General features: G+C 39.0%; 1 protein-coding gene across 6 annotated transcripts; it reads right to left on the bottom strand.

Moving 5' to 3' along the window:
- Positions 1 to 437: 437 nt before the first annotated feature.
- On the bottom strand, positions 438 to 17913 carry cfap221 (cilia and flagella associated protein 221). Of its 6 annotated transcripts, none has more exons than XM_008428229.2 (26): positions 17811 to 17907; positions 17623 to 17675; positions 16816 to 17045; positions 16635 to 16735; positions 16451 to 16537; positions 16272 to 16367; positions 16097 to 16197; positions 15869 to 15972; positions 14110 to 14269; positions 12441 to 12552; positions 12248 to 12338; positions 11967 to 12078; positions 11702 to 11789; positions 10243 to 10332; positions 9636 to 9731; positions 9005 to 9092; positions 8841 to 8923; positions 8491 to 8571; positions 7264 to 7392; positions 7079 to 7198; positions 6906 to 6991; positions 6752 to 6824; positions 6494 to 6558; positions 2950 to 3045; positions 2739 to 2852; positions 438 to 2141 (listed from the first exon to the last, which is right to left on the bottom strand). In XM_008428229.2, the coding sequence occupies exons 3-26, from the start codon at positions 16940 to 16942 to the stop codon at positions 2051 to 2053; spliced, it is 2391 nt and encodes a 796-aa protein (XP_008426451.1). In that variant the 5' UTR covers positions 16943 to 17045; positions 17623 to 17675; positions 17811 to 17907; the 3' UTR covers positions 438 to 2050. The 6 variants fall into 6 exon arrangements, with proteins under 6 accessions (XP_008426451.1, XP_008426468.1, XP_008426476.1 ...); XM_008428246.2 differs by having other exon boundaries at positions 16816 to 17013; XM_008428254.2 differs by lacking the exon at positions 17623 to 17675 and having other exon boundaries at positions 16816 to 17013; positions 17811 to 17913.
- Positions 17914 to 17918: the final 5 nt, after the last annotated feature.

Below are 17918 nucleotides of genomic sequence, written 5' to 3'. Positions count from 1 at the left end.
GTACATTCAAACAGCCTTGAGAGCGAAAGTATTATGTCTGGGATTAAATCGATTTAGCTTCCTAAAGTCTTTCAGTGTTAGACTTTGCTTAGAGTTGAACCAAACACAATTCAACCTTTATTTGGTTGGCGTAGATAGAGAAGTGTCGGACTATAGTTTAGCAAAATGAGAAGAAAACAGCTTTTTGGATTGAGGAAGGAGGATCAAGAGACCGCAGGGAGCAGAGGAGACTTATTGATGATTTATCCCCGGGGATCCCAACGGTGATCGATGAAGTGAAGATGGAGCAGCAGAAGGAGATTCTACACAAGGAATGTCCTCAAAAATCTAAAAAGTGCTGCATGGATTAGTATTCAGGCTGGAAACCAGCACATTGGGGCATTAGAGGCAATGATAAGATAAGAAATGATAAAAAAAACACAGACACAAGCAACTGCTAAGTCTTTCTCTCCCATACCTTTATTAGTTTGTATGTACTTTGTCATATAGATAACATCAGAGAATATTGCTGCTTTTTAAGTTTTAGCTCTGTAACGCTGACTGAAAAAATAAAGAATTAAAAGAACAAATAAATATATTGAACAAAATACAGGACAGTGCTTTAATAAATCCTGTTATAGGCTGCAGAATACTTGAAACTGGGACAGAAGTTCACCTTCCAGCAAGCCAACAAGTATAAACATACTGCTCAAGCTTTAATGGGATAGTTTAGAACAAATCTGTTTTAATCGGAATATATTATATTTAATCTGTGGCTTGAAAACTGGTGTTCAAAGATCCTATCTGTCTGTAGCAGCAGCATACCTAAAAACCCAGTAGCAGTACAGTCATTGCAAAAAAAAAAGGTGGTTCTAAAAAGCTCAGGGAAGCTAAATTTAAATGCACTCCACACTTTTCAGATTTCTAAAAATAAAATAAATTGTCCTAACATAACAAAAACCTGACAGATTCAAGTGGTATGGATATTTTTCCAAAATTCATGCTGAACGTACTTGTTGTGTTTTAGTTCTCAACCGGTAAAGAAGCAAAAAACATATTTTTTATAATTGTTAATAAGGAAATAAAATATTTTTTTCTGTAGGACTGTCCTTTGAAGCCCCCCAAAAAAAGCACCTAAAAGGACACAATCTACTGTCATCTCTATGTAATGTGAAAGAATAACCCCACAGCTGCATGATTCTGCATTTCTGTTTGGATCCAACCTCATGTCTAAATAATGTGACCTTTTTTATGGCTTTGTGTGCTTCTCTACGAGGGAGAACAAACAGGCAATTCAGTGTTACTTTATTTCTTTACAGTGAGTGCACACACATTCACTGATAGGCAAACACAAGCAGCTAAGTAGGAGTCGTAGAGCTGGAGCTCCCTCTATGGGCGACAGGTGACACGTGTGCCCTGCTGGACTGCATCCCAGTGACTTCACAGCTTGTCAGCTCTTTTGATAATTAAATCCTGACCTCAGCTGTTTCCTTTTTTTCCCCCTTACAGTCGTGTAAGTGTGAATGTAGATCTGATGTCTCTAATTAACGCTGGAATAACACCCGGTCCCTGGATGGCTGAGAATCAGCAGGGTTTTAGGGCAAATTAAAAGCTGAATTTTCTCAAAAATAAAAATCTCAATTGCTACTCACTGTCAGACCTAAAGAAATTGTAAAATTTTGGAAAAATTCAGTTTGTATAGTCCGGTCAAAGCGAAGCTGGTAAGATCTGCGGCTGTGCCTTTGCAGGATCAAGTAGGTGGAGGGATAACACACTTCCAGCCTTTCTGAGAGCTCAGAAGGGAGGCTTATAGGCAACTCTGAGTGGGCAGGAAGAAGCCTTACAGGTGGGCGCCAAAGTGACTGGGTTTCATTTTACAGAAGTGGCAAAAACAGACAAAGGAGAGTCTTGCACGAGGCTGAGTAGGATGGCTGCTGAATAATGTGCCTCCGGAGGAAAGCAGTAGTGTTTATTCCTGAAGATGATGTGTCTGTGTGTGTGTGTGTGTGGGGGTGTGTGTGTGCGTGTGTTTAGGGGTGTTTGTGTGCGTGTGTGCAGCGCCTTTTTTTGCCTATTCAAGTTCCTCTTCTTCAAACTCCTCCAGCCTGGCCATCAGTCTTGTTTGCATCTGGTTGATGTCAGACGTGTAGATCACCTCAGGCCTGTAACGGAGCAGCTTTACGTCAATATTAGGGGAGGAGAAGAGGTAGCTCAAAACACTTCAAAACCGTAAACATCCGGTGTTTCTACAAAGCGGACCTTTTTTTCCTCAACTGCAATTTCAAATTGAAAAAAAAAAAGATAGTTTTATCACAAAGTCTGCTATCATTTCAATCTCAGAAGTTCCAAAGATGAATAAAAGGTTCTGTTTCCTATTTGATAAGATTGAGACGGACATTTTACAACATCAACCTATGAACAAGATGTAAGAGGAAGACAGAGGCGGAGCGGATTACCCGCAGGATGAGACACGAAGAAAAGGTCTGCCTCACTGTTTAGACAGCAGTTAAAGACCTCTGCATATCATCCAGTGAGATGCAGCTGCCAGGAAGCTCTTGTCGAAAGGAACTCCAGCTACACGATGTGCTCATTCGTTAACTTTATGCTTTGTTTATGCAGAATGCTTCCCCTCCTAAAACCAAACGTGTTTTTTTTTTTTTTTTATGTGGGCCCATCTGTATTTATCGCCTTGGAAAAAGTGTTTCCTTCTTAATGTGAGTTTGTCGACTCTGCTGGACCGAATCTGACTTTGAACTGACCTGGGTGTTATCCCTATGTTCAGGCTGCTACTGGAGACGGGAGTTTGAGCTTTCCTCAACTGGAACTCGGCTAAGATCATCTCTGGCGTCAGCTGGATTGCCGGACCTTCACACCTGCAACACAGTTTTACATAAATGACATCATAGGTGGAGGGGTGGGGGGATTACCTGGAGGTGGTGTGGTGTGTAAACAGCGATGTGAGGGGCTTACGAGGTCTCTGTTAGCTGCAAATGATAATCCTTGGGGAGGCCAGGGAGAAGAGGAGGGGCAGAGAGAGGAAGGATGTCTGTGTTGTAGTCGACGAACCTGCAGGAGAAACATGCAAATATAAAATAATCCTGTGAAAATGACCATGATGAATAAAGACTCTACAAAGCAGGCTAGCAACAATGAGCTAGATTAGCGGTTCTCAACGTGGGCGTACCGCCCACGTTGAGAACCGCCCCCTGGTGGTACCCGCCCCCCAGGGGGCGTTCAGAGGACAGCAGGGGGCGCTGGCGGACATTTTTACAAAAGGGGGGCGCTGGGATGCCTTTGGGGGGCGTTTGGTCGAAGGTAAACTTTACACCTTAAATGCACAACAATACCAGTTTAGACTTTGAGCAACTTGGTAAAACTGTATTGTGTAACATTAAATCATGCTTGGCTGCAACTGTATCGATGGCAGCTCTTCTTCTTCTTCTTCTTCTTCTTCTATTCAGTGTTTGTTAGCTTCTGTTAGCTTCTGTTAGCTTTTTGGCGCAGCTCTGTTCTCCTGCTACTGGTAGCTAAAAACAGTGAGGGCACTGTGTATCCCTCTGAAAAATGAACCCATTTAAATAAAGAAATCCCTTCATGGTGACACCACGATAGAGAGCGTTCATTTTATAGCGTTAACACCGGTGCTGTAAGTGGTCCAGTATGAAACGGGGTGATAGAACAACGGTACCACAACACTTTTAAATTTCAATAATTAGTATGCAGAAATTGTTTCCGTTGTTTTAAAAGGTTTATGTCGGTCTGGCTTTTCCCCATCGATACGTTTCCCGACCGCCCTGCACCTTAGGGGTTAAAAAAAAGACGCGCACATTGCGCAAAACTCTGAAACAGGAGAAGCGRGACATAAAACGGAGCGACGAACTAGATGTGAATTATGGCATAAAAACAGAGAATCCGACGCTGAACAGTGAAAAATCAACACATGATGTGAAACACATGACGATTAGGCGGCGCAGCAGGTGATGAGATTTCTGATGATGACCGTCAATAAACGATAACATAAATGTAGCAACAGGAAAAAAAAACTAAAGTGAACATAGCAATAAACCAAGAGAGGATAAAACTAGTCAAATAAAACTAAATGGAAATAATGAAGAACAAAATAAAAAACTAAGAGACTGAAGTAAATGCAGAGGAATAAACTGGTATGGCAAGACCTTTAGAGCAATAATTAATACAGAGGACTGTATGGCAAGAATAAACAGACACTATTTCCAGATAAAAGGTAAAACAATATTGTTGAAGTGCCATGGGTTTGTTGAGATCATATCTAGTACTGAGAATAAATATATCTTACAGACCATAACAGTAAAGAACTGATCACTTATTTATGTTTTTAATTAGATTTGATATATTTATTTCTTCAATATTATTTTTCATGTCAGTGTTAATGTAATGAGGCTGATGACTCCATGACTCTTTCAATTTGACTCATTAGGATTTGATTAAGAACCAGATTTGTTCTTTGTAATTTCTGTCCAGTAAAACTATTAATCTATAAGTCAGTAGACAGGTCTATATAAAGATATAATCCATGTTTCTGTCTCATATTTATATGGCATTAAAATGACCTGGAACTTTTGTTTTTCCACTGAAAGCTCTGGTTTGCACAATAAATGCCATGTGGGTGAAGTTTTATGGATGATACTCTGATGTCCCATTCTCCTGAAGGCAGCACAGAGTTGCACCACCAGAAACTGACAAACACTGAAGAGAAGAAGAGCTATGATTAATGTAGTTACAGTTCTATCCATGTTTTAATGTTGCAGAGCTCAGTCRTTTTGCAAATAGTTCAAAGTTTAAACTKGCATGTTGTACATCTTTTATCTGGTCATTTTGTGSAATATTTAACAACTAGAAAATGGCACAAAATAAGAATATTTCATCCACTCTGATTGGCTGCTGTTAGACATACCGATTTTAACTTGAATGTTCATTGCATTTTTCATAGACGCCTGTGAAAATAATTTCTATTCCCATGACTTTTTTGTTCTCTGGGAAATAATTTTTGATGATAAATACAGAAACAAGTATAAAAATCAAAACATCTACAATAGTGAAAGTAATATTAATGATATAATAATAGTCAGTGCAAAGTAGCCTGCAAATTCTTTGGTGGGGGGCGGTGAGGGACCTGGATAAGGGCTAGGGGGGCGCTGGCCCAAAAAAGGTTGAGAAACACTGAGTTAGATGAATCTGAGCTAGCTTTGCAGCTTGCTAGCAAGTGTATCCACCTTGTTAGCAATATTTTCAACCATCTCAAATCAGAACACAAAACAGATGTCGGCATGCAACTGAATTTTTTTCCAAACAGAAAAGTCGTGAAATTAAATTGTTTTACCACAACATCTAAGATCTACAAGTAACATATTCAAGGCCAAATTACATTTTTTGTCACTAATTTCAGTGACATGGATTTAAGACTTTTCAAGGATGCACGTGCACTCTGAAAAAGGCGAGTTAAAAACATCCTGTAGCCTCATTTTTTCCAAATCAGCATTGAACTGTTCAGTTTGGTACCTAAAGCAAGAGCCTCCATCATGCTGGATGAAGTGTAAATCATACGCTGTTGCTATCTGGAGAACGGTCAGATGAAGAAAGTGTTTGCACAGAATAGCATGCAAAATATCAAATATCACTTCCTTTCCGTCTTTATAGGCTGAAAACTGAATAAATCATTATTTCTCCATGTTAGCCTCCATACAGACTGACCCAGATTCTTTAATAGAGACACTTGAGCTTAAGATGAACAACAACACTACAAAAAGAGGAATGATTTAATCTCTCCTTCCATCGAGATTATCATTTATAGACTTTAAATAACATGTCTGAAAGTTGAGATTCAACTTATAGTGTATGAGGCTGTCCTAGCATTCTCTCTCTGACTCTATGAATGTGTTATGAGTAATGGTGGATATATTACTAGCAGACAATCTGACATTCAGCGACCTGGCAGGAGGTGGAATATGTTGGACTCCTCCATTATATATTAATACGGGACACCGTGATGAGCCGTGTTGTCTATAATGCAGTTTGCCAGATGATGGAAAGAACACCGAAGCTGGGACTACGACGAAGGATGTAGAGGGTTACAGCCTCTCCAGCGGCATAAACATGAGCGTTAAAACATGTCTGAAACATGACGTGTTAGACATCCCACTTCAACAATTGTTAAGATGCTTTTAGCTATGAAAATATCTCTAATTATGCTCGTGTAAACAGATGAATTTCTCTAAAAGCAGGAAGCTTGTATTGGATAAACAAAAAATGTAGGACTTCAAGTGGAGCCTTGGTTTTTCGCGTGAGAAATATGCAATATTTGTTTACTTTTTGTTACGGCTGACTTTTGTTTTTGGTCCTTGTTTTCAAACCGGAGGACGAGGCAGAAGCAGAATAAGTTGATGTTGAGATTACCCAGCATTCTTTAGGTAAAAAGGCTATACCATAACTAACCATTTAAAGCCTTCTGGTTAAAATGACAGAATTCGGCACCTACCTACAAGGAGAGCTCATATTGGTGACTGGGATGGAGATCTGTTTTATGTTCATGCCGGTTGCTTCCTGTTGTTAGGAAAGAAAAAAAAAAGATGAAACTGAATAATTTCAGAAAAAAATAAGCTTTTTTTTCCCCAGTTCATGAGTTGAAAATGGAGATTAGAAGAAACATAATTGCTAATTCGTGTTCTTCTGTCACATTAAATTCCAATAAAATGTATTGTATTGTTGTAATCTGAGAAAAAAGAAAGAAAATTACCTTGTAATGAAGAATGTGTGTCTGTGAAGTTAGTGGCATTGAGCCAGATTGGTTGCTCTCACAGAGTGCAAACCTACACAAACAGTAACGATCGAAAGTAAGAAGCTTTAAGAAAAATGAAAATGACAGTGCAAGTTTGCGAGGCTGTGTTTACTTGGGCAGAGCACAGAGGTGAACCTCCATGTCGCTCTCCAGGTACTTGGGCTGCAGTTTAAAGGTCTGAAGGCCCGGGGTCGGGTTCTAAAACAAAATGTCAGCAAATAAATAATCAGCCGGTTGTGCTTCCTGTACGAATGGATGTGAAGTCACAACAAATCCCATCCGTACAAAGATTCTGAGAGGGTTTGCATTGAAAGGCCTGATGAGAGTTTCAGGAGGCGTGAAGGAGAGTCCAGCAGTCTCAATGTCCATCATTCTGTCTCCCTCTTCAATTGGACCCTGCACTTCCTAAAAGGGAGATTAATATGACAGACATACTGCTGTACATTGAGTCTGACATACATCTTTCTTACATTACGCTGCGTCGTAGTTGCCGGCGCTGCAGCACGAAGAGGTCTGGCCAGCGTAGTGGGACAATAGGAGCTAAACGCTTCCCAGGCAGAAGCGGGTCGGTAACACATCAGCTTGTAGTGCTGGGGAACCTGGACAGCATCAACGTTAGCATGGTTAGATCACCTGAATCTTAGAAAAAAGTCAATGCATTTTTACCTTTACATTGTCTCAAAAAAAAACAACCTTATATTTACTCAAAGACAATCATTTTGTAGATTAGAAGCACAGTAAATCATTCTGGCTGCATGTTGCTTTCAGAGCCTCCTGCCATCAGTTATTTCAAATGCTCCACACGAACTCCGCTTTCTTTAATGTCACTTCCTAGATGCAGAGTCCTTCAACACATCACATCACTTCCTCGTATTATCCACACCTGCAGAAACAATCAACTTCTACATGGCTCTTTATGCTGCTTTTCCTGCGTGTAAAATAAAGCAGCCACTTTGTACGTTCAGTCCATACGAATGGACTGAACGTACAAATGGAGTGGTTGGATTTTCTCTGTTTTATAGTCTTCTTCTGTTTTCAAATCTAAGCAGAAAGGTTGTATGTAAAATATTCCCTAGCGTACCAGACATTGTTAATGGGTCATTAAATACTAACGTGGGAAGAAAAATTATTTTTGTGAGGGATGAAAAGGTGAATAGCTGGTAAAGGCCACCTGGAGACGGTGCGGACATGCTCTCCGCTGGGCTTCCTTCTCAGTGCTCCTGTCTACAGGCATGAATGTTAAGCTAGCCGCTGATGCTGAGATAATGTGAGTGTGGGAGCATATGGCTGTCTGTCTTAGTAAAGAACTCACAACCTGACTGGTGTGTTCATTGCCTTTTGGCAAATGTCAGCTGGAAAAAAAGGGCGGCGATATAATGCTGCTATAAAAAATGAATACAGACAGGGTATCTTCACATACTTCAAATTTCTGTTGTTTTCTATAACCAACGAAAATATTAACCAATATTTCTACTCTGGTCAGGCTTTAAATTTGGATGAATGGATTTATAAAAATATGGAAAAAGGAACACATTTTGGAATTATAATATTTTTCCTTCACTTACATTTCTTCCTTATCTAGACCAGGAATCAGTTCCAGACCCTTTCTATCATCTTACTATTGAATTAGAATCCAACACGCTGCTGGTTACATATCCGGTGATATATGAGCGCCAGGTGCTTTAATAGGTGCTGACCTGGAGGTTGAAGAAAGGAATGTGTGCTGTCACGGTCACGTCGATGGGATCCACAGGCAGAGCCACAAAATTCCTGAGAGCCTTGAAATATCAAGAAGACAAATGGACATTTATATTCAACTCAACTCTGAGGTCCAGAACTCTGCAGGGCGTCTGAATCAAAGATTTAATCAAAGCACCAGCAACCAAGCTTCCTCGCTGATTCCATTGTTGGATCAATTACGTGTCCCACAGGAAGTAATGGATGAAAATTGCCTCATTTCTTCATGTCAAACTGTTTAATTGAAAATGTACTGGAAAAAAAGAAAGAAAAGCGTGTTACATTATGCAGAGTTTAAAGGCATTCTCACCGTGGAATTGTCCTCATGGGGGGAATTTGGGAAAGATGACGGCAACGCATCATCTGGAGATATAACACTTGCTCTGTCCTTAGCTAAAAAACAAAAAGATTAGCTGTAGATGCAGCATGTCATCCTGAGGATTTTTTTTCCTGAATAGTACAGATGATTCAAACCATTCCCCTTTGACGAAGCCTCCTTTATACTGTCCACCAGTTTCTTTAAAGAGGTCAGTCTGCGCTGCATGCGGCATCGGATCACCACCTGGAAGGCAGATGCGAGCCCGTGACCGATTCGCCACAACTTCAAACTTCATGCTGACTCTTAATTATTTTCTGACATTCAAGACTTTTAGCTTCCTTCCTTTCTCCATAACGAGCTCTTAATGAGGTCTGACGGACTCGGATTTGTTTCATTCTGCAAACTGAAACCTTTGTGAAATTAAAAAAGTGGCTCGCCAACAGCAATGAATCATCTTAGTTTCATCGAGTTTCCCTTCACTTATCTTATATTGAAGACGCCACATAAAGAGGTCTGCTTATATGCCAGAGTAATTAATATAAATAAGAACACTAATAGATCCTGACTGAACCTAAAGCCAATTAGAAATTTCCACCTGACTGAGCTGAAAGTGACAGGGCTGCAGGGGGGATAACCCTCTAATGAGGCACACAGAGAAAATTACGTCCGCCTTCATTCACTTAAACCGACTTTTTTTTTTTTCTTTGTCCTGACATAAAAATTTACAGAGAGATATTATCCACTAACAATACCACGCAGTCCACTCCGTATTTTTTGCACGTGTACCTTCCGAGCTGCCTGCTGGAAAAGTGTGAGGATTCTCTGTTTCAGGTCCCAGTAAATGCTGGTGTACGACTGGAAGACCGGTGCTTCGTCTTGATTCTGGAAGGGATTGGGGAAAACTTTACTAGAAGAACAGCTAAAGGACTCAGATCTGATTGGTCACAGTGGAAAAAGTATGAACATATGGAATGGACAAATAGAGACACACCGATCAGATATCAATATCTATATTGGTACTGATGTCGAAAAAAAATCTTGTTTATTTTTTACATGTTTGAGCAACTTTGTGAAGTTTTTGGTGTATTTAAGTGTGCTGTGCTGGTGCAGAGTTATCAAATAAATGTGTAATTCAGAACATTTATATGTGTGTTTAAAAAAAGAAATGTTTTAAATCAATTCAGTGATGTTTTCTGCATCGAATCGGAATTGGCCGATACGAAGCTTCAGATATCTGTATCGGTATCGGTAGTGAAAAAAGTGGATTGGTGCATCCTTATAAACAACCAGGTTACTCCCCCACCAACAGATTTGCTTGTTTTCAGTTGTTTTAATGTTTCACTTTAAAATTTTTCATTTTAACATAACAAACAAGGAGAAGCTAAAGGATGACCCATTCGTTATCTCGAAGCATTCGTTTCGACGAAAGTTGGGTCTGCTTGGGAGCGAAGTCTTCATCTTGCCTCTCGTCTCTTTTTTTGACCTTTAACACAATCAGGACATGATTACTATTAGCATTCCTTCTATAAAGCTACAATTAAAATGTAAGAAACTGTTTAGACTACAAATAACTCTCTTTTCCACACGCATCACTTGATTATGTCTGATTTGAAAGAAAAGTGTAAGAATTGTTTAAATAAAAAGTGAGTTTTAGCATATAGCAAATAAAGCAGATGTTTCTGGGGGGCAGGGGGGTTACACAACATTTCAGCATTTGGTTATTGCAAAAACACTTAAAAGAAAGGATTTCAACATGTTTCTCTGCTACATCAAGCCTAAAATCTTTTGGCTGAGGAGGAAATGTTCTCCTTGTCACAGGAAATAAGGCAGTCTAATTTAGTGATTTAATATTCCCAGGTGGTAAAACTCTTCCCTGGAAGATTACAAAACTGTACGTCTGCATAAATGTTTGTGTTCCGGCCTTTAATCAGCATTTCATTCCTCCCATAAAAATAAGAGTTCCCATAAAATATAGAAGTAACGTGCTGTGATATGAGGCTGTAAAACAAACAACACTCCCTGTGCGTGTGTGTGTGTGTGTGTGCGTGCGTGCGTGTGTGTGTGTGGATTACAGCATCAGCGACGAGATGAGAAAGGAAGGGCTGTTAAGCTTCAGCCGTACACAAACTCGTATTTCAAAACTGAACTGGCTTTGGCCGACCTTGCCTTGTTTCTGTGGTTACTAAATAAAATCAATCACTTAAAAGCAGAAGCTTTTTTTGCGATGATAAAGAGCTTATTCAACAGAGAAAAACATTCAAACCATAAAGATTAAATGGACTTTTAATGGGAGTCTTGGAGAAATGATTACATGTCAACAAATCTGAAAAATAGTAATTTACACATAATTGAAACAAAATGGTGGATTTAAAATATTATTTTTGAAATTTTAATTAAAGATCATTCATATATCAAAATTTATGGTGTTATTTGATGCCACTAACTATGCCCAACTGATTTGATTGCAGAAAATGTGATCATACAGGGAAGCAGCAGAAAACAAATGCATGCCACACTTTTCAGATGTTTTTGTTTTTTGGTAAAAATATTGAAAATTCTGAGTTACGAGCAAAACAATGTGAAATTAAACCAAAAGAATTGCTGTGACTACACATTCAGTTCAGACCTACTTTAATTAAAACTCAGACTTGAGAGTTGTTGTTTCCAGAATATTTTCAAATCTACATATCATTTTACTTCCCTCTTCTTCTACAATGACACACAGGTCTCTCACATAAAATCCATTTAAATAATTAAAAATTTGAAGAAATGACATGACGAAATGTAAGAAAAGTTCAATGCTATAAATAATTAGTGTACTTTCTCACACACCGTTTACTGCTGAAACTCACCATGTATTCCTGCAGAGCCGTCTCTCTCTCCTCCAGTATCCGCTTATGCCTTTTATTCGACACCGGCTCCACACCTAGATGAACTTGGCTGAGTGCAACACACAGAAGAAATGGCCACATGTACAGTGTGGAGAAATGTGCAAATGTAGAGATTTTCTGAAACCCTTTTCTTAGTTCTGTTGAGGTTTATTAAGAAAGACTTCGCCAACCCAGCAAATCGACACTGAGCATTTAAGATGAAATCCAATTTTTGAGTTTTACCTACCATTTGATATAGTTGTATTGCTCCTCCTCAGTAACCTGCTGAACCTTTTTCATGAAGACAACCTCTTTCACCTGACTGTTTAGATTTCCTTTCGTACTGCCGCAGGAAAAGGCTGAAGTAGCGTGGGCGCCGAGGACATAAAGCAAGAGACATCGGTTACAGTTTAATGGAAGCAAATTGAATTATAAGAGACAGAACAATTGATTAAAGGGCCACAGCCATGTCAGGTTTAGGAGTAAAATCATTGGGGTTGCAGTTTAGGTCTTTTGAATCGGGTTTACTCGTGTCTTTGATGAGAATTTTCGTCACCCCTCCAGGGCTACAGACATCCATAGGAGATGGTTGGGGAACAGCCGCCTCATCTTTTACTGCCTAGAGAAAAGAAATAGCACAACAAATCTTTTCAAGACAAAGAAATGTGTAGATCAAAAAATTAAATAATAAAAAAAAGAGAAAAATGTACTAAATAGGCACCTTTAATTTGTCATCCTCCTTGTCTGAGGTCTGCTTGCTTTTACGTCCAGAAGATGGTGGGGAAGAATGACCTCCGTCTTCTACGGGGGCTTCAAATCTGACATGTGGTTTTCTAGCAAAAATATACATAAAAACAAAAAAACTAATCTGGAGTTGAAAGGTTTGAATAATAAAAATGAGTAAGGCTGCAGAATAAGCAATTTTATTGGATTTAAGAGACAAACATGGTTGGCAAAAGCTGCAGTGTCTTGTTAGAGAATCTGTGTTCATTGATCTTTCCAACTTACATGTATTTTGCATTTTTATTGACTTTTCAATCCATTTTTATTGCATAAATACCAACACTCACTTTAAATTTACAGATGATATTTTTACTTTTATAAGTTATTAGAATTATTACTGCCAGCTGTTCAAACAAGTCAAACAAGTTGCAAGCAGAACAGAAAATCTCAAATTACACAAATATTACAAACTGAATGTATGAATTTTAGGAGCTGTCGACTATTTTGACAAACTGAGTTGGAAAAAAAATCAATAAATTCAATTCAATATGAGTTGCATAATCAGTCCAGAGTGACAAAATATTCAGATAAATCATTAAACATGGAGCTGCATCACATCAGAAGAACATTGGATGATTTATTCTCTCTAAATATTGCAATGACGATACTGATTATGATTAATTCACCTCTTTCTGGCTTATTCTCCATTTTCCTTTATGAAACAACTTCTGATAAAGTATTATAATCCAATAGCCTCCTTGAAAAATTGATCGCAGATTTATTACAAAGTGTCAGCAGAGTGTCGTACGAGCCTGATTACATTAATGCAAAAATGCAGAACTGAATCACGGTGATTAAAATATGACTGGATAATCTGTAGTTTGTTGTAAAAACATCTTTATCCATGTCAGATAAGTCATTCTGGGGAGAAACCAAACAAGCAGAATCAAACATTGATTCAGTCTCGAGGTCTAGATATTTATTTTTTGGGGGTATTTCACATGCACATATCTTATCTAACATTTGGTTCCACTGTGGGAAACAACAAACACAGACAGAGAGAGAGAGAGAGAGGGAAAGAGTGTTTTATATGCTAAACATCCATTAAGAAGTATTATCTATTCTGATATCACTGCAGCAGCTAGCACGCTTTTTTTTTCTCCCAATGAATTATTAACTTTTGGGGGAGATAACAGCAGACAGTGAGGTGGAAGAAGCTACTGCTGCGTGATGGATGGCACCATCATTCTCATGGGAGCAGAATTAAACATTAGGTTTTTTATGCTAGCTGGAGAAATAAATGGGATGCTCTAATCAGGCACACAAAGCCATTTGCGGAGAATCCGTGTTTTCGCCTCAGACTTGTCTTATTGGCAGTTTGCTCTCGGAAAACCTCGGAACGTTTTTATTGTTTCATAAGAGCAACAGAAAAGAAAGAAATCATTGTAACTATTTATGTGGGACATTAAATACTCATGTCCACGAGTTTACACAAACACACACACACACACACACACACACACAGAGTAGAAAGACATAAACTAAAAGTTCAACCTCCTTATTTTTCAGTGTTTACATACCAATACTTTGTTGAGAAGTTTGAGATTCTTAACTAAGCTTTTGGTATGGGGCGCTGTATGTATGCATCGTTTTTTTGGTTGCTTTACCTGAGTGGTAAATTGGGCCTGGAGAACCCAGTGATGGTGCACAAGTAGGGCTTGGTCTTGAACTGTGAGATGACCAGCTGGAAGGTGAACTGAGACGTCTCATACTGGAGAGGACAGAACGTCACGGTCAGCAGGACTTCCCCATTGGCTGGTATCACACCTGCAAATAGGGTTTGCACGTGATCTGAGGCTAACATCACTGACTTTATGAAGATACTAACTGTTTGTTTTAGCTACATGCTATGTGCTAGCATTTCTGGTCAAAGTAAAACAAATTTATTTGAAGGTTGTTTCGTGCTAAACATAAATATATATTCATACAATTCACTTTTACAAACTAGAGATTTGTTCACAGACATTGGAGTCTGAAAAATCTCAAACATTCTCTCTTATTCTTTCTCTTTTTATTACTTAAACTGGTTCAATGCCAAAGAGAAAGAGAAAAAGGTTATGTCTTTATTATATAAAGTATGCATCAAATACATTCACCACTCTATACTTTTGGTCTTTTTCAGATATAAACAGGATTTTTGTATTCGCTGTGCATTGTCTAGCGCCAGCCTTCAAGGCTTTTTGTACCCAATGTGAAAGCCAATAATTTCAAGATATTTTCTGTAATATCTTCATATTATTTAATAATGTGGTTATTTGACTCAGTTAAATAAAATCTACCAGCTGGAGAAAACTCATATTTTGGTTTGATCAATTAAAATGAGCTGGCACCAACACGGATTGGAACTACAATTAATGCAAATAGGGAGTAATATCAAATCTTTTTGTGAGATTTGAGAATGTTTATTAATTTTTCACTCCATAATTCATCAAAAATACTGAATTTAAAAGGGAAATAAATTGATTAAATATAGTTATAATCATGGAAATAAAACGGATATAGACTTGGATAAAATTGTAACGTGTTTTACATATTTGTTAGTTTAATCAGCGACTCTTAACTTTCCTTTAGTCAGTTTGTGTTGATGCATGTGTCCTGTTTGTTTCTGTTTTGCTCTGTATTGACCTGGCAACATGTCCAGGGTGTACCTGCAATGCATAAGTGGATTTAGAAGATGATAAAGAGAGATTCTTGCTTTAAAGTCAATTTTTATCATGCTACCTTCCTGTCTTCCATCTATTTAGGGAATAGAAGGAGATGGTGAAAACTGAACCATAATGTCAACCTGCCACTATTGTGTGTTTTTATGCGGTGCTGTTATTTGTATAAGGAGAAAAGAGGGAGCCCACAAAGGCACGTCCAAAAAAAGAAAAAAAAAACAACCAGAAACTCATTTGTATCTTTCTTCTTCTCGTTCCAACAGTTAAGCCAGCTGTAATCCGGATCCCAAGTGCTTTTTCCGCCATCTGTTGTGATGCTTTGCAGACAAGCGATTGCTGCTGTGTGGCAGCGTGTGGAAACTGGAGGGACCCTTCAAGTCCTGCACAGGCTTATATAATACACAACACATGGCTCTGAAGATTGGGGAAAGCAATGAAAGCACTTGCTTCGTCTAGTGGCTGGATTCTAAGTCTGGAGGGCTAAAAGTAAGTTAAAGTTAAAAATAAACTTTCATTACTATAGCCACAAACTCCAATGTGTTTTGTTAGTTTTTTTTTTTTGTTTTTTTTTTTTTGACAGATCAGCATAAGATAAGAAGAGTGATAGTTTTCTTCCACAGATAATTAAAAGTGTGGTGTTCGTATGTTTCATTCTTTCCTTTTGATCGTCTTTGAGATGAAATTAAACAATTTTACACATCTTTACCTGCGACGGGGTAGATGGAGTAGGCATCATGTGGCTGAATAATGTACACCTGAAACTCAAAGTCAACTGGACAGCTGCATCTCAGGGGAATTACATGATAAACACTGGAGACAGGGAAGAAGAAAGAGAAGATTTTAAAACCAAGGTTGGCTGCATTGAAGAATACAAAGCGACAGGTAGGTGTCTGGGCAGATGGAAGGTAAAAAAAAAAAAACGCTCCACACACACCTTTGTCCGAGCGGTATGGCGGAGAGGTTGATGTGAGTGGGGATGTGCAGGTCATTGATGACAGGGTAAGCATGGACTGGAATTAACAGGTTCTCTTCATCCTTAAAAGGAGAGGAGTTAGAAAACGTTGAGGTGAAAGAAGTGTGACGAAGGGTGACCTTAACGAGACGCTAACCTTGCAGTGAACACGGATGCAGTCGCTGAAGTAACACCAATCATCTGGGCAGAAGGCAACGTTCACAGTGTAGGCGAGGCCGGGGATGAGCCGATCCTTAGCACACACAAGGAGGTGAGCGTCAACACTGACTGGACTCAAAAACAAGTGATTCAGGGTAGATTCAGGTCAAGCGATACCTTTTTGGTGTAAGTCGTCTGGAAGTGCTTTGTTAGGGTAGGAATTATGTGAATATTCACCGGTGCATTTGAAATGTTGATTAGATTCTGATGGAGAAAAAGAGATTTCATCAAGTCCTGAGGTCTGTTTGAGCTTCACCAACTCACAAATCAGTGTTTTTGTCTGGACCAGGGTTATCCTCACCACGGTCTTGGTGTAACTCTTCCCAAGCTCAAAGCCGCTAAAGTGAAGCTCAGGGGGCTCTGCTTCAATGTGACTGTTAATTTTCAGTCTGGCGTAGATTTCTTAAAGAGAACATGAAGACATGTTGAGAAAATCAAATAATTAAAGCAGCGCATCAGAGGGACAAGGTTGATGCACATACTTGAATCCAGCAGATGATTTGGGAGGACTTTGCTCCTGGTCTCCTCCACCAGCTGGCTCAGGGGCAGAGACCTCCCTTTCCTGTGGGTCTCCGATTGCGTCTGCGGGACAGGCGGGGCCACCTCCATCCTGGAGAAAGGTCAGCTCTGGCTCCTCATGAGAGGGATGGCAGAAGGCTGGAGGGGAGTCAAGGAGACTGCTGTGTGTTGAGAAATAATAATACTGGTAAACCTAGAAATAAGCGATGAGATGGAAGACAGGACAAGGCAGTATTTATTCACATAGGATCAAATTTATTAGTATTACTATTATTTCTGTTGTTGCATGTTTTCTATGTTTCAGGAAAGAAGTTTCAGACTTATTTCTGCAGATGTCAAAATCCACTGATAGGAAGGAAGGAAAAAAGGATGGAATGGTGAGAGGTTGGAAGGGAGAAAAGATGGGAGGAAGACTAAGTGGGTTGAAGAAATAAAGGAAGGAGAAAGGAAACGAGGTAGAAAGAATGGAAGGAGGAATGGATGAACAAACGGGTAAGAAAGAAAACAAAAAAGGAAGTGGAAAAGAGGAAAGATGTTAAGTGGAGAAAATGAGGGACATAAAAAGAGTAGAAAGGAAAACTAGAAGGAACAAAATGAAAGAAAAATAGAAGGAATGAAGATAGGAAACACGAAACAAACAACAAAAACAGGAGAAATAAAGAAAGCAAGGAGGAAAAGAGGAATGAGGGACAGATTGGTGAATGAAAAAATTAATAAACTGAAGCAACTTAGAAAACAAATTGGAGAAAATGTTCTATACTTATTCAGACCTGGATTCAAACTTTCTGACTGCGTCTGGTGGCAAAGTAAAAAAAAAATCACGCTGCAACAAATTTAGATCATTAGCTTACTTAAATTCGCGTTAACGTAAACAAAAGTCATTTCGAGCACGATACGTTTAATGACACGAAGTTTAACGACACTATTAAACTTTGCCATATTTTATGAATTGTCCTACCAGAGAAGAGACGTCTAAACATATTTATCTCTCGCTGTTTATGAAACAGAACGCAACAGACGCCTGTGTTACCATGGTGACGGGCAAGGGGCGAGGACAGGGGCGAGT

This window comes from Poecilia reticulata, linkage group LG2, assembly GCF_000633615.1.
Source record: "Poecilia reticulata strain Guanapo linkage group LG2, Guppy_female_1.0+MT, whole genome shotgun sequence".
In the NCBI taxonomy this organism is placed as follows: Eukaryota; Metazoa; Chordata; class Actinopteri; order Cyprinodontiformes; family Poeciliidae; genus Poecilia; species Poecilia reticulata.
Note: the sequence above shows the minus strand (reverse complement) of the source record. Positions and strands in the feature narration are given on the sequence as shown.